General features: G+C 52.8%; 1 protein-coding gene across 1 annotated transcript; it reads left to right on the forward strand.

The window, feature by feature from the left end:
• LOC133348838 (protein spinster homolog 1-like) lies at nucleotides 1-15,090 on the forward strand. The gene is made up of 12 exons (XM_061561885.1): nucleotides 1-1,444; nucleotides 4,136-4,201; nucleotides 4,480-4,616; nucleotides 5,301-5,452; nucleotides 5,649-5,715; nucleotides 6,376-6,533; nucleotides 7,696-7,848; nucleotides 8,599-8,794; nucleotides 9,487-9,552; nucleotides 10,127-10,225; nucleotides 10,519-10,685; nucleotides 12,026-15,090. The coding sequence occupies exons 1-12, from the start codon at nucleotides 1,057-1,059 to the stop codon at nucleotides 12,033-12,035; spliced, it is 1,659 nt and encodes a 552-aa protein (XP_061417869.1). The 5' UTR covers nucleotides 1-1,056; the 3' UTR covers nucleotides 12,036-15,090.
• Nucleotides 15,091-16,035: the final 945 nt, after the last annotated feature.

Genomic DNA, 16,035 nt, shown 5'->3' on the forward strand with positions numbered 1-16,035 from the left:
GCCTCGTTCCCGCCCCGCTCACTCCGCTCCACCTGGCGCACTTTTATTTCGACTTCTTCTTATCTCGCCCATGACGAACTCCTCACACTCAAAACACGGATTATTTCACCCACACACCCGTCACCCACTGCACCGTTACTGACTAAGACAACTCACTCACTTTACCATTCACCGTTTCACACTCACCCTTCTCTCTATCTCACGCAAACACTCACACTCACCCAAACACTCACACTCACCCTCTCTCTAGCTCATGCAAACACTCACTCACCCAAACACTCACACTCACCCAAACACTCACCCTCTCTCTAGCTCACGCAAACACTCACACTCACCCACTCACCCTTCTCTCTTGCTCACGCAAACACTCACACAAACACTCACCCTTCTCTCTAGCTCACGCAAACACTCACTCACACTCACCCTTCTCTCTAGCTCACGCAAACACTCACTCACACTCACCCAGACACTCACCCTTCTCTCTAGCTCACGCAAACACTCACACTCACCCAGACACTCACCCTTCTCTCTAGCTCACGCAAACACTCACTCACACTCACCAAAACACTCACACTCACCCAAACACTCACACTCACCCTCTCTCTAGCTCACGCAAACACTCACTCACACTCACCCAAACACTCACACTCTCTCTCCGCTCACGCAAACACTCACTCACACCCAAACGCTCACCCTCACATTCACACGCTTACCCTCTCTCTCACCCACGTGCGACACCGCCACCACCACCACCACTTCCTCCTCCGCGTCTCGGCTCTTGTCTCCCGCCCGAGAAGAGATGCTTCGTGCTCGCCACCTCACCCCTCGCCTCACTCCCCGCGTGCCCTCTCAGTGAGAGGTGGAGCTGGTGGTGGAGCTGCTGGTGGTGGAGCTGGTGGTGGAGCTGGTGGAGGTGGAGCTGGTGGTAGAGCTGGTGGTGGAGGTGGTGGTGGTGGAGCTGGTGGTGGAGCTGGTGGTGGAGCTGGTGGTGGAGCTGGTGGTGGAGCTGGTGGTGGAGCTGGTGGTGGAGCTGGTGGTGCAGGTGCTGAGGACACGATGTCAGCACGTGGCATCGCTTCACCAACGTCGCCCGCCTCTCCCGCACCGCTCCTCGCCAACGAGGGCGACGATTGGGACCCCGAGTGTGACGACGAGGCGGCTCTACTCGACCCCGACGACCGCGGGGCCCCGGGAGGTGACCATGGAGGAGGCGCGGGGGGAGATGGAGGAGGTGATGGTGATGGTGGGTTTGGCCGTGCGCTCTGCCGCTTGCAAAGCGCCACCGACGTGGACCCAGAGGACACGGGGTCCCTGGGGTACACGGAAGACCCCGTGGACTTCACCGAACCCCGGGGGGATTCGCCCGGGACCCGCGCCTGGGCCACCGTGGGGGTCGTCTTCTTCATCAACCTCCTCAACTACATGGACAGGTTCACCGTGTCCGGTGAGACGTGGCACCCGAAGCTCGTGGACACCGCTGCTAGTCACTCGGACACGCACGATTTAACGTCTCGCTCCGATGTTTTTAAATCCTTTATATTAAGTTCACTTGCTTGCTTGCTTGCGCGCTTACGACCGTGCAAATCTTTCGGTCGTTTTTTAACCCACTTCCCGTGATCCAATCGAGCTGACATTTTGCACACAGACTGGTTGTGCGAAACAATTAATGTTCGTGAAAATGTTTTTCCAAAATTTTACACTGTAAAGGGAAAACAAATTAAATATTTAATTACCAATTGCTTAATACTGGCAGACAATCATCTGACCCATAGGTGGCAGCCATCTCAAGCCAGAGGACGAGAGGACTCTAGCCGCCACGCATATAAAGGATTTATAGTGAAAAACGTTGTTTTTACGGGTTAATTTTTTTCAGAATCCCAGCAAGGCGGCCGGCTTGTGGTGGTCGTAAGTAGAGACCCATCGGCGTGAGACACTCACAAAACTACTCACGTTTCTCATGGTCCTCTTATCATTGTGCCAGGCTGTGTGTTACACAGTGATCCCATTGTACATCGTCACACACCGCCGCCACCACAGCACCACGTGGGTGACAACAAGGGTTGAGATGGGTTGTGGCGTGGCCAAAACAAAGACCAACAGCAGCTTTCCGCACTGTTACCACACATTTAGCGGCTGTGTCTGCAGCCTTACGACCGATTTGCCAAATCCACTGCTGGATGACGGCATCCCGAAGCCGTGTTGCGGGTCGTGGAGCGGTTATTTGACCATACTTCACCGCGCTGGTCTATATATGGGGAGGTACAGTATATGTGACATTTAGACTGCACGCAGGTAAGGTGAACAGGTTGAGACCGGTAGTGCTTTGTGCAAGATACCAGGATTTACTTAGATAGGGGTGCTTGTCCCTGTTTGTCTCTGTGTGCGTATTTTGTGGGGAGCGGTGGTGCAGCGGTTAGGGCATTGCCCTACGAACCCGGCTGACTCGAGTTCGATTCCCGCTCACGGCCAACGCCAGTGACGACTATCTGAACTGGTCCTGGGTCGACTCAGCCTCAAATGAGTACCTGGTGCGGTGTGTAAACATCGCCACTAGGAAGACAAAGGCGGCCGGGCGTGGTGCTGACCACGCACCCTCGTGTGCCGTGCTGCCATTCAAAAACAGCACTTGCACTAACAGTCTGTTTAGGCTATATGGGGGATATTTGTCTTTGTATCGTGTTCATGGATACTAATGTTGTGTATTTGTATCGTATATTTCATTAGAATCTGTAACACGCAGTTTTCGCGCGTGGGAGTGCGGAGGGTAACAAGTGGCGAGCTGGGAAGGCGGCTACAATCGGCGCTCTCGACAATTTCCCAAGCTCTGCGATCCTATATTGGGATGTTTGGCCGCCTCCATTAATTAGTGTTCATACACGGTGGCCTTAAAAACGTGTAAGCCGACTACTATACGCCTCCTTCCCGTATTTGTGCGTCTCCACATGCGAGATACCAGTATTTTGCCACGACCCATCGGTCACACACCCTCCTTTTGGGTAGTATTGGCTCAATGCAAGCAAAATTCTGCACAGGGTTTGGACATTCATCGGCTCGTCGGCAGAGTAAGGTGCACTTAAACCTATATTGCTCGATGTTTATAGGTTTGTAGGCAAAGACCCTCCCTTACTGTGAGATATGAGTTCCTAAGTTAGTCCATAGAGACCAGAAGTGTCTTTTTAATTGGAGGCGTGGGGTTGAAAGTTGCATGGCAACGCGACGCTTGACCCATGGCCTTGTCGTTTGGACTCTTCCGGCACTGGGCCCGGTTGATGTTACTCGTGCAGAATGTTCCTTTACATCACCTGCCATCATCGCCGAGATGTTCTCGGGTGATACCGCGTGTTGTTCGGCACGATGTCCGACGTCTCGCGCCCCAGTTGGGTGGCAGGGTGGCGCAGTGGTAACACGTGTTCCTCACAACAACAATGACCTGGGTTCGATTCCAGACTCGGGCGCCTTTGTGTGTGGATGGGTTCCCTCTCTGCATGGAATTCCCTCTCATAGCTGGCGTTGGTTAATCATCCCAAAGCTGAACCCTCCTGGGAAAAAAAAGAGTCTTCGGACTCATGGACCAATAGGGGATTGTCCTGACGTCGTGCTGGGAGTTTTAGTTCCTGAAGAAGAGAAGCGTCTCACTCTGCCTTCACCCTCCACTTCATGAAGAAGAGTGATGTCCGCATCGCACGGAATGACGCGTGGCACAACCCGAAAGGGCATTGCAGAGTAACGCGGCACAACTGCGGATACTCGAGCAGTAGCGATCACGGGGAGCCATGGCCTTATCTTGACAAATTGGCCACATTAAATGGCAGGGCCTAATCGATATGTCCATTGTACATGTCAATGAGACCCTGCATCTTTTGACTAATGAATGCGAGCCCCATGTGATGATGGTGGTGGCGATGATGATGGTAGTTGTGGTCATGGTCATGATGTTGATAATGGTGATGCTGGTGGTGATTATGATGGTGGTAATTATAGTGATGGCTGTGATGGTGTTGATAATGTTGATGATGTTGATGATGTTGATACATGTAAAGTTGATGATGGCGGTGATGATGGCGAAAATGATGCCGGTGATGGTGGTGATAATGTCCGTGGTGTCTCCTCCCCCGTCTCTCTCATGCCATCACAGGAGTGCTCGCTGAAATCCAGACCTTCTTCAACATCGACAACAGCCTCTCCGGGCTTATACCGGCTGGTGAGCCACTCACCGCATGATTTTCCGGATTTGTGAAGGTGGTGAGGGGGTGGGTGTGAGTGCGGTGGTGGTGAGGGGGTGGACGTGGTGCTTTTGTCTCACGCAAATGAGGTTCAATAAACGAACCTCGTAACTTGATGGCAGGTGCCCCGTGATGATGGTAACGATGATGATGTGACGACGGTGATGCTGACGTGTGGCGCTAACCGCTGCCTTCCACGTGTTCTCACCTGCTCCTGGTGTGCGCCGTGTGCGTGTGTGTGTTCGTGCGTGTGCAGTGTTCCTGTGCAGCTACATGATTCTTGCTCCGCTCTTCGGATTCCTGGGCGACCGCTACCCACGCAAGTTCATAATGGCCGCCAGCATCCTCGTGTGGAGCGGCACCACTCTGGGGGGCTCCTTCGTCCAGGAAACGGTGAGCATCCCCTCCCCCCCACCAAACAAACTCCAGCTGCCCCTACTTCTCATCACATAACGTGTGTTTCTGCGGGTCCCTTCCCTAATTCACTCTGAATCCCCTGAGAAAGCCAGGCCCCCTCCTGTCCGGAACCAAACGTCACTGTAAGCGATCTCAGGGGTAGCTCTGTGGTGTCCGCTTCCGTGGGTCGTTCTCTTGACAGGAAGGGTTGCACTGCTCTCATGCCGTGGCACAAGACGCTGGCAGCATCATCAGGATACAATTCTTGGAAAGGACAAAAAATTATATAATGGAGAATTTGGCTCCCCTTGGGAAGCCATCGTGAAAATTCCACCCCCCCCGCCCCGCCACCATCATCCGGCAGTCAACCGTTAAAGAGTCCCCAGCATTGAGTAAGCAGTGTGCATGTATCAATCCACTGCTGGCTGAGGGTTTCCCAACGCCATACGGTATTGTTGTACCGTATAAAACTCCCACGTCTAGGCTCCTTGCTCCTCATCAATGCGCACTGACCAGGTGGTGACGTTTTGTCAAACTAGCCGCGTGACCTGCACGGTTGTGGATTTAAAAATGATGGACCTATCACCTCGCTCCAGGTCTCACTGCCTCCTCCCCTGGTTCCCTTGGCCTGCCCTGCCCTGCACCCCCCTGCCCCCCCCCCGCCCCCCGTGGGGTTGTCAGGAGTTTGCGGGGTTCCTGGTGTCGCGCGCCCTGGTTGGGGTGGGTGAGGCCGGCTACTCGACCGTGGCAGCAACGATCCTGGGAGACCTCTTCGTGGGCTCGACTCGCACGCGCGTCCTCGCGCTCTACTACAGCGCCATCCCCATCGGCAGGTGAGCGAGCGGGTGGGCGAGTTGGTGGGTGGCCGTGCGAGTGCGAGCGCGTGCGTGTGGTTGGGTGACAGGCAAATCGTTAACTGCGGCTAATTAATGGTAATTACAGCGCTCGCGATATATATTTACTCTTGCCTCTTGCCCCCCCCCTTGCACCTCCCCCCCCCACCACCACCACCATCCTGCCGCTTACCAGTGGCCTCGGCTACATCGTGGGGTCAAAGATCGCCGAGGTGACGGGAGACTGGAGAAATGCTCTCAGGGTGAGGAGGCTCGTGCACACACACAGCACAGTCTTGGTTAGGATTAGGGCTACAAAACAACCAGGTTAAGGGCTAGGAATACAGTTAACTGCTGTTTATCCATATTGCTGTTTAACCGTGCTTGTGACCAGCGTGGTGAAGTATGGTCAAACAACCCCCAGTACTGACATGGCATGGGAAGGCCTTCATCCAGCGGTATTGATAACACTGAATATATTTGTTCGTTAACCGTATTTGTCATGTACCACTGACTTTCACGGCCCTCGTGACCCTGTGATCCATGACCGTTGGCCATGACCCCCGTATCTTAACCATGACCCGGGTTCTACCTTGGCCATGACCCTCCAATTTTATCCATGACCCCAGGGTGTACTTATAGATTTGAAGCTTTCGTGACTGCAAGGATTCATACTCTTAGTTCTTTCGGTAAAGTCACGTAGGTAAAAAATGAAATAAAATTAATACAAAAATAAAAACAATAAAATCACGACGTTTCCGAAACGTCGTGATTTTATTGTTTTATTTTTTATTAATTTTAATTTCATTTTTTACCTACGTGACTTTACCGAAAGAACTAAGAGTATGAATCCAGGGTGTACCTTGACCGTGACGCCCCTGACCCCTGACTGTGGTTTGGATGGTGACCGTGACCCCCGGTAGGTGACCCCTGGGCTGGGGCTCCTGGCCTGCGTGCTCGTGGTGCTCGTGGTGGTGGAGCCGGAGCGGGGGGCGGTGGAGCGGCACAGCTCAGCGGGAGGCGGCCCGGCAGCCAGGCCCCGCACCACATGGTTCACGGACGTGCGCACGCTGTGCTCCAAGTGCGACGCTTGCAGCAGCTGTGCCGCACCTGCACCCCCATCCACAACCATGCACCCCCATCACAACCATGCACCCCCACCACACACCTGCACCCCCATCACAACCATGCACCCCCACCACACACCTGCACCCCCATCACACACCTGCACCCCCATCACACACCTGCACCCCCATCACACACCTGCACCCCCATCACACACCTGCACCCCCATCACACACCTGCACCCCCATCACACACCTGCACCCCCATCACACACCTGCACCCCCACCACACACCTGCACCCCCACCACACACCTGCACCCCCACCACACACCTGCACCCCACCACACACCTGCACCCCCACCACACACCTGCACCCCCATCCACACACCTGCACCCCCATCACACACCTGCACCCCCACCACACACCTGCACCCCCACCACACACCATGCACCCCCACCACACACCTGCACCCCCACCACACCACCTGCACCCCACCACACACCTGCACCCCCATCACACACCTGCACCCCCATCCACACACCTGCACCCCCACCACACACCTGCACCCCCACACACACCTGCACCCCCACCACACCTGCACCCCCACTCACACACCTGCACCCCCATTCACACACCCGCACCCCCACCACACACCTGCACCCCACCACACACCTGCACCCCCATCACACACCTGCACCCCCACCACACACCTGCACCCCCACCACACACCTGCACCCCCACCACACACCTGCACCCCCATCACACACGTGCACCCCCATCACACACCTGCACCCCCACCACACACCTGCACCCCCATCACACACCTGCACCCCCACCACACACCTGCACCCCCACCACACACCTGCGTCAGAACACCACCCTGTGTGTCAAGAGCACACCTGTGCCTCATGCGCCCTGTCTCACCCCGTCCTCCTCTGCTGTCTCTGTTGTTATTGACATCTCAAATTCTCCCTTTGTCTGGCGCCTTGAGGTGTAATGCATGGGGTGCGCGGTATAAATAACGATGAGGATGACAATTATGATGACGATGGCTATGAAGATTACGATCATGACGACGATAATGACTGCTAGAAATGAAGACTACAATGATAATTATGATGACCCCACCACGACAACGATGATGACGACATCGATGTCGACGACTCTGTGCCCTCAGCCGCAGCCTCGTGTTGTCCAGCCTGGGCTTCACGTGCGTGTCGTTCGTGTCGGGAGCGCTCGCGCTGTGGTCGCCGCTCTACCTGGAGCTGGCGGGCGTCGTGCGCGGCTCCCTGCAGCCGTGCGAGCACCAGCCCTGCCCCGGCTTCAGCAGGTGACGCTCGCCGACTCACGGCTCTGCTCCGGCCTCGGGTTGTCCCCTGTCCTGGTTTTCCCCGGGATCGTCCTCTGTGTTAGGTAGCTGTCCCATAAGTCAGTCTCCCATGGGATGACAAAAGCCCTGGGTTTTGTTACCATCATCATCGCCACCACCACCATCATCATCACGATGATGATCATCAGCCACTCAAGACGAAGCATCCACATGCGGCGGTGATACTGGATTCAGCATGCAGGTCTTCGTTTCACTTGCCCCACCACATCCAGCGCACCTCTCGCTAACCTCTCGCTATGGCTGCTAGTCATGCGACACCTATTCTTGCCGACCAGTGACCCGGGAAATATTCAGTGAGAAAGTAAGCTCTACTCACATATGCTCACCTGCCTCATCCCTCTCACCACCCTGCCACCGCCCTCTCACCATCTCTCTCGATCCTCTCACCCCCTATAACTTCACTCACCACCCACTCACCCCCTCTCACCCCTGTGAAATAAATTTCCAGCGACCTGTGAAAAAATATTTGTTCGTACAAAATGAAGCCCTGGTGGCGATGATACTGGGCACCTAACATTTGCTCTCACCCCTCATACCCCTCTTCTCGCCTCTCTCGCCTCTCTCGCCTCTCTCGCCTCTCTCGCCTCTCTCGCCTCTCTCGCCTCTCTCGCCTCTCTCGCCTCTCTCGCCTCTCTCGCCTCTCTCGCCTCTCTCGCCCCTCTCGCCCCTCTCGCCCCCCGCCGCCGGCAGCGTGAGCGTGGTGTTTGGGGCGCTCACGTGCTGCGCCGGGCTGGCCGGCGTGGCGCTGGGCAGCGAGGCCGCGCGGCGCTGGCGGCGGCACGAGCCGAGCGCCGAGCCCCTGGTGTGCGGCCTGGGCCTCCTCGCCTCCGGGCCCTTCCTCTACGCTGCCCTGCTGCTGGCCAAGAGCTCCCCCGTCACCACCTACGTGAGCGTGGGGGGGGGAGCGTGTGGTGGTGGGGGTCAGGTGGGTGACAGGGAGAGCAGGAGGTCTGGTGGGCGCGGCGACGATTTGTAGAGGGAGGTCATCTTTCGTAAGATGAGAAGGAGTGGAGGAATGCAGCCTGCAGTAAAGTGGCCAGATGCCCGTGACAGGAGAATGCCACCAAACAGGAATCCATCAAAGACAATGTCGCCGCGAGGGACCGAGGAAGAGCTCCCCCATGACCACTTTTGTGAATTTGGGGGGGGCAGGGTGTGAGCAGGCAGGTTTATTCGAGAATACATTTGCTGTACTGCCATTTCGCACCTCGTGGTTTGAAGTTGATTTGTTTAATCAGCTGAGAACTCAAGAGGGCAGATATCGAGGAGTCTGATTTACTAGAGTGACTTGGGCCACCACATTGACGAAATCTAAACAAACTGAATAAAGTACAGCCATGAGGTAACTAGCTATTGGAACAAGAAAAAAAACCTAAAATCAATTCTTATCAAATATTCTATAATATTCAAATTGCGTATGGCAATATGTTCAGGAGCTAAATGGCAATGAGGCTGCCCTCACACTAATTGTTATTAATCAGGTGCCAAGGCTGGCGATGGGCCACAGGGAGAGGTGGCCTGTCTCTGCCCTCTGCTCCCCCTCCCTCATCCACCTCATCCACCTCGTCGTCGTTTCAGGTGTTCATCTTTATCGGAGAGGTGCTCCTCTTCTTGAACTGGGCCCTCATCGCCGACATTATGCTGGTGAGCACGACGATGATGACGGCGGCACCTCCGCCGTTTCACAGCGCATGTCCGCGATACACGCCGCGTCCGAGGATGACCACGGTGATGACGATGATGATAACCACGACGACGATAACCATGACGACGATAACCACCACGGCGATGACCACGGCGATAACGACGATGATGACAACGACGATGACCACGGCGATGACCACGACGATGACTACGACTATAACCATGACGACGATTACTACGGCGATGACCACTGCGATATGGACGATGATGACCACGAGAATAACCACGACGATGATGACAATGATGACGATAAAGACGATGTAGATTACACTCGCTGCTGCTGCAATGATGATGACGTCGGTTGTGAAGCTTGGTGCTGGTGGTGATGATGACGTTGAGGTTGATGACAAAGATGCTGCAGAGGTTGATTATTGTGCTGCTGCTGCTGCTTATTAATATTGTTGCTGATGATTATTAATGTTGCTGCTGCTGGTTAATGTTGCTAGTGCTGCTGATGGTTATTATCGTTATGAATTTGTTGCAGCTCATGACTGCTGTTGCCTTCCCTTTGTAGTTCGTGGTTGTTCCCACTCGCCGCTCCACCGCCAACTCACTACAGATGCTGCTGTGCCACCTGCTGGGTGATGCGGGCAGCCCGTTCCTCATTGGAAAGGTGCGTCACCAACACGCGCGTACACACACCCACACACATTCCCCTCGCGGCCTTGACCAGACTGCGGGGGAAGCGGCGTTAGCGAGCACCCATTACTGTCGGCACGGCGAAGGTGGTGGGGCAGGGGGGAAGGGCGGACGTTCTGTCAGCAGACAGTGCACCGTGCTATGTATCCGACGACCCGACCTCCATTCGCGGCTCCAGCCGACGTCGGTGACGATTATCCCAACTGATCCCTGGTCGGGGGGGGGGGGGGGCGGCGTGCGCCCTGCGTTCGCGTTTGTCGCCGGCAGATCGCGGACTTGGTGCAGCGCTCGGACTCGTGGCTGGGCCGGCTCGAGGCGTTGCTCACGGCGCAGCTGTGCTGCCCCTTAGTGTGCGTGCTGGGTGCCGCCTGCTTCCTGGCCACGGCGCTGGTCCTCCCGCGCGACTGCAGTGCGCTACCGCGCCGAGATGAGCGGTAACGAGCGCGGGTCCTGCACGCGGCACCACCTGTGCCATTAGTCAGACAGACGGATCGTTGGCTCACTCGCTCGATCGATCGCTCACTCGCTCACCAAGCTAGCTCGCTTATACGATGTTCACTTACTCACCTAGGTCACACGCACGCACGTTCACTCGCTCAACCTTGCCAGATCACGCGGACTCGCAAAGCCATGTCACTTAAGTTGTCACTTACTCGCGAATCTAGTTTAAGCAAAGTCACTCGCTCAACTCATTCAGAGACACGTTTCATTCGCCCACTAAATAGCTGACTCGCTTCACTCAACAATCCAGATCACTCGTACATTGGGAACGTGAGCCGATCACTCATGCACACTCACTCAGCTGTTCACTTAATCACTCAACAATCCAGATCACTCGTACATTGGGAACGTGAGCGGATCACTCGTGCACACTCACTCAGCTGTTCACTTAGTCACTCAACAATCCAGATCACTCGTACATTGGGAACGTGAGCGGATCACTCGTGCACACTCACTCAATCTGTTCACTTAGTCACTCAATAATCCAGATCACTCGTACATTGGGAACGTGAGCCAATCACTCGTGCACACTCACTCAGCTGTTCACTTAGTCACTCAACAATCCAGATCACTCGTACATTGGGAACGTGAGCCGATCACTCGTGCACACTTACTCAGCTGTTCACTTAGTCACTCACTCACACTCAATCTCACTCGCACTCACTTTCCGAACCCTCGCACTCACTCGGCCAACAAGCAATCTCCTCACTCGCACTCACAAGACCACTCACTCAGCCATCCTGTTCACTTTATACACTCACCACTCACTTGGCATGGGTGGAGTTGAGGGTGAGTAGTGGTGGTGGTTGCTTTGGGGGTGAGTGGTGGAGTAGGGGGTGAGTGGTGGTGGTGTTGGGAGTGAGTGATGGAGTTGAGGGTGAGTGGTGGAGTAGGGGGGTGAGTGGTGGTGGAGTTTGGGGTGAGTGGTGGTGGTGGAGTAGGGGGTGAGTGTTGGTGGTGTTGTTGGGGGTGCGGGTGATCTGAGTGGATCGCTGGTTTGGTGTGGTGTGGTGTGTGGTGTGTTGTGTGTTGTGTTGTGGTGTGTTGTGTGGTGTGTTGTGGTGTGGTGTGTGGTGTGGTGTGGTGTGTGGTGTGTGGTTTGATGTGGTGTTTGGTGTGGTGTGTGGTGTGGTTTGGTTTGGTGTGTGGTGTGGTGTTGTTTGGTGTGTGGTGTGGTGTGGTGTGGTGTGTGGTGTGGTGTGTGGTGTGGTGGTATGGTGTTTGATGTGGTGTGGTCTGGTGTGGTGTGCCGTGTGTGGCATGCTGCGTGCAGCTGCTGCTGAAGATCCCGGTCACGACCTCCTCGTGCCGATGCCCGGTGGTCGCGCTGCCACCGTGCGCATTGAAGACGTGCTCTCCTAGAGAAGCATACATCGTCGTCTTTATCATCATCAGCAGCAGCAGCATCACCGTATTCATCATGATCATCACCACCATCTCATTGTCGTTATCATCATCGTCGGCAGTAGCAGAATTAACTGCAATAGCATCACTTATTCTCAGTATTGTCACACTGTATATAAATAAATCATCATCACCACCACAATGTCAACGTCACCATCATCCACGCCGTTAGTATTTAGAGGTTGGGAGGGTCACTCCGTGTCGTCGATGGTGAATGTATTTTACACGGCAGCCAATGCCCAACTTGTGGTTTGTGCCTCCTTGAATTTGGGAATAAAAGCGAATTTTGTGGCTAGTTTGTGGAGTCGTCTGCCTTGCACGGCGCCACCCGCTGCACTCCGTGAGGTCACCGCGCACGCGGGGATGGGTAAGCTGGCACCGCGGCCGAGATTTAAGACCGCTTCGTAAGGATGTGTCGTTTATTGTTGTCCCCTTGCATGGCACCAGAGGCAAAACACTGCCCATATATATACTAATTAATTGTAGCAGACGCTGTTGAAATACTTAAGAATGTTTTAAATTAAAGTTGAAAAGTGTTCTTAACACTGCAACCAACGCTGACGTCAAGTTCTTTTCAGCAGGAAAGCGTCACCGAGTCTCGTGACTCCTTTTCAGGAGAGTCTTGGAATCGAGAACACGGCTGGCACGTGTCGTGGAGCTGAGTGGGACGTGTGTGCAGGCTTGGGGTCTGGCGATCGAGGGGAAGAGAAGACCTAAGGGGCTGTCCATAAATGACGTCACGCACCTGGGGGGGTGGGGTGTTAGACATTTGTGACGATGCGTGACGTCACATCAAAATGCACAACTTTAAATAAATATAGGCAAACGTTCCACTTAATTAAATATACGTTTTAATAAATGTATTCTCCTACAACATCAGCGTGCAGCGCCACATTAAATACGCACTACAATGACAATAGTCTAAAGCGATTTGAAGCATGTTTTATTTGGGGGGGGGGGCAGAGCTTTGTGACGTCGTATTTGAGGGGGCGGTCTGACTTTTTTGTGACGCCGTGACGAGGGGGGGGTCAAAAATCGTCCAAAATCGCGCGACGTCATTTATGGGCGGCCCCATAATACCGTCAGCAAGTTCGGTGATTCCATCGCAGTCCGATTTTATTGTACCACAGCGCCCACTGGTGGCGAAGATTTGAAACTTGAAAAAAATACATTTCGATTTAAAGCTTTCGTGACTGCAGGGATTCATATTCTTGGTTCTTTCGGTTAAGTCACGTAGAAGGGAAATAATAAAATAAAATGAAAATAAATAAAAATAAAACAATAAAATTATCTTCCTTGTTTTATTTTTATTAACAATACAACTATCTTTATTGTTTTATTTTCATTATTTTATTATTTTCCTTCTACGTGACTTTACCGAAAGAACCAAGAATTTGAAAAACATATTTTAAACTTTCCTCCCGATACTCTTTGGTTCTTTTGGTAAATTCTAGATTTGAAGCTTTCGTGACTGCAGGGATTCATACTCTTAGGTTTTTTCAGTAAAGTCACGTAGGTAATAAATAAAATAATGAATCACGACGTTTCGGAGGCAACACAAGTCTCCGTCTTCATGTGGGACCGTCACAGCTAAATTTACTGTAAATTTAGCTGACGATTTATTGATATTTATTTTATTATTTTATTTATATTTTATTATTTTTACCTACGTGACTCTTTCGGTAAAGTGACGTAGGTAGAAAATAGAGACTGGATCATGTGAGCCTTCTTGTCTATTCCTGCAGTCACGAAAGCTTCAAATCAAGATTGAACCACGTCGACGGTGAGGGTTCCCACACATCTGTTAGAGATTTGTGATTTCGAAAAGTTGTTTTGGTTTAGGCCATGTTTGTTTGTTGTAGTACGGAGTTAGAATGATGGCTTTAATCTAAGTTGTCTTGTGGTTGTTGTTGTTGTTTGACTTGCATCCCACTGGGATTTTTGCACAGCGTTGGTGTACGGTGCTTTTTAAAATCCTTTATAAATCCTATATATTAAGTTCGCTTGCTTGCTTTGAACCGTGCAAATCTTTCGGTCGTTTTTTAACCCACTTCCCGTGATCCAATCGAGCTGATATTTTGCACACAGACTCGTTGTGCGTGACAATACATTTTTGAAAAAAAAACTCAAAAATTTTACACTGTTTAGGGGAAAAATGTTAAATATTTAATTACCAATTGTTTAATGCTGCCAGACAATCATCTGACCCATAGGTGGCAGCCATCTCAAGCCAGAGGACGAGAGGACTCTAGCCGCCCCGATGCCACGCATATAAAGGATTTATAGTAAAAAACTTTGTTTTACGGGTTAACTTGTTCTGCAGTTTTTTCCTGGATTTTTCTGTTGGCGCATACTCACTTAGAGATGTTTTCGTGTTCATGTTTTTGTTTTCTGTTCTTAGGTTTTTTCGGTAAAGTCACGTAGGTAAAACATAATTACTTCTATTAATTACTTCTATGAATTAAAAATTACTTACGTGAATTTACCGAAAAAACCTAAGAGTATGAATCCTTGCAGTCACGAAAGCTTCAAATCTAGGATTTGTTTTCTGTTTATTGCGGTTGCACCCAATTCAAGAGCCGAATGGCTCACAGGGCTATACCAAATAAATAAATAAAAAGCAATAGACTACGAGACAAGAAGGCTCACGTGGTCGAGTCTCTAATTCTACCCACGTGACTTCCTCCCGACCTCCCCCACTTATCATCCTTCCCGGTCTTTTCTTGCCCCGTGTCTCTGTGTTGCAGGGTCAATTCTCTTCATATCATGGCACCGTCTCTCCATCTATCTCGGGTTTCTTCTCAACTTTGCAGGTCTTTCCTCTGTCTTCGGTAGGCGCCGTGGCCCCCTTGTCCCGTTCTCCACCTTCGCTCCATCATATCGCATATTCAGAGTTTATCCGTTCATTTGCCGTCGCTGACCGGGAATTCGAACTCTTCCCACCCCACCCCAGCCCACCCCCACCTACCCCACCCCACCCACCCCACCCCAACCACCCCACCTACCTCACCCCACCCACCCCACCCCACCCACCTCACCCCACCCACCCCACCCACCCCACCCCACCTACCCCACCCCACCTACCCCACCCCACCCACCCCTACCCCACCCCACCCACCCCACCTCCACCCACCCCACCCACCTCACCCCACCCACCACCTCACCTACCCCACCCCACCCACCCCACCTACCCCACCCCACCCACCTCACCCATCCCACCCACCCCACCCCACCTACAAACTCCGGGGCCGTCCCTCCTCACGCCGCCAGAAGGGAGGCCGACGCTGCCCGCTGCGCTATGGAAGCGCTGTGAAAGTTGGTGATGGCTCTGCTTTAGGGGCCGTTCCATAAATGACGTCACGCACCTAGGGGGGGGGGGGTCAGACATTTGTGACTATGTGTGACGATGGGGGGGGGGGGGGGGTGAGAAATGTGACGTCACATCAAAATGCACAACTTTAAATATAGGCAAACGTTCCACTTAATTAAATATACGTTTTAATAAATGTTTTCTCCTACAACATCAGAGTGCAGCGCCACATTAAATACGCACTACAATGACAATAGTTTAAAGCGATTTAAATCATGTTTTTGGGGGGGTGGGGGCAGAGCTTTGTGACGTCATATTTGAGGGGGGGGGTCTGACTTTTTGTGACGCCGTGTGACAACGGGGTGGGGGGGGGGGGTCAAAAATCGCGTGACGTCATTTATGGACAGCCCCTTATTAAAATCATCGACGCGAATGACAATTCTTTGTTTGTATTTGTTGTATACAATAAAAGCTTGGAGAGATGAAGAAATAACACAAACTACTCCTTGTCCATGAATGTTTTGCGTTTGATCGTTGTAAATAAAATTACGTTAAAAAATATTAAACGA

This window comes from Lethenteron reissneri, chromosome 28 (genome assembly GCF_015708825.2).
Source record: "Lethenteron reissneri isolate LAM-NWPU_2019-01 chromosome 28, ASM1570882v1, whole genome shotgun sequence".
Lineage (NCBI taxonomy): Eukaryota > Metazoa > Chordata > Hyperoartia > Petromyzontiformes > Petromyzontidae > Lethenteron > Lethenteron reissneri.

Bases quoted from the DNA above. Each gene is read 5' to 3' on its own strand.
- LOC133348838 (XM_061561885.1), top strand. From the start codon at position 1,057: ATGTCAGCACGTGGCATCGCTTCACCAACGTCGCCCGCCTCTCCCGCA. The intron at 4,617-5,300 runs GTGAGCATCCCC...TGGGGTTGTCAG, and splicing joins GCTCCTTCGTCCAGGAAACG to GAGTTTGCGGGGTTCCTGGT. The intron at 6,534-7,695 runs GTGCGACGCTTG...CTGTGCCCTCAG, and splicing joins GTGCGCACGCTGTGCTCCAA to CCGCAGCCTCGTGTTGTCCA.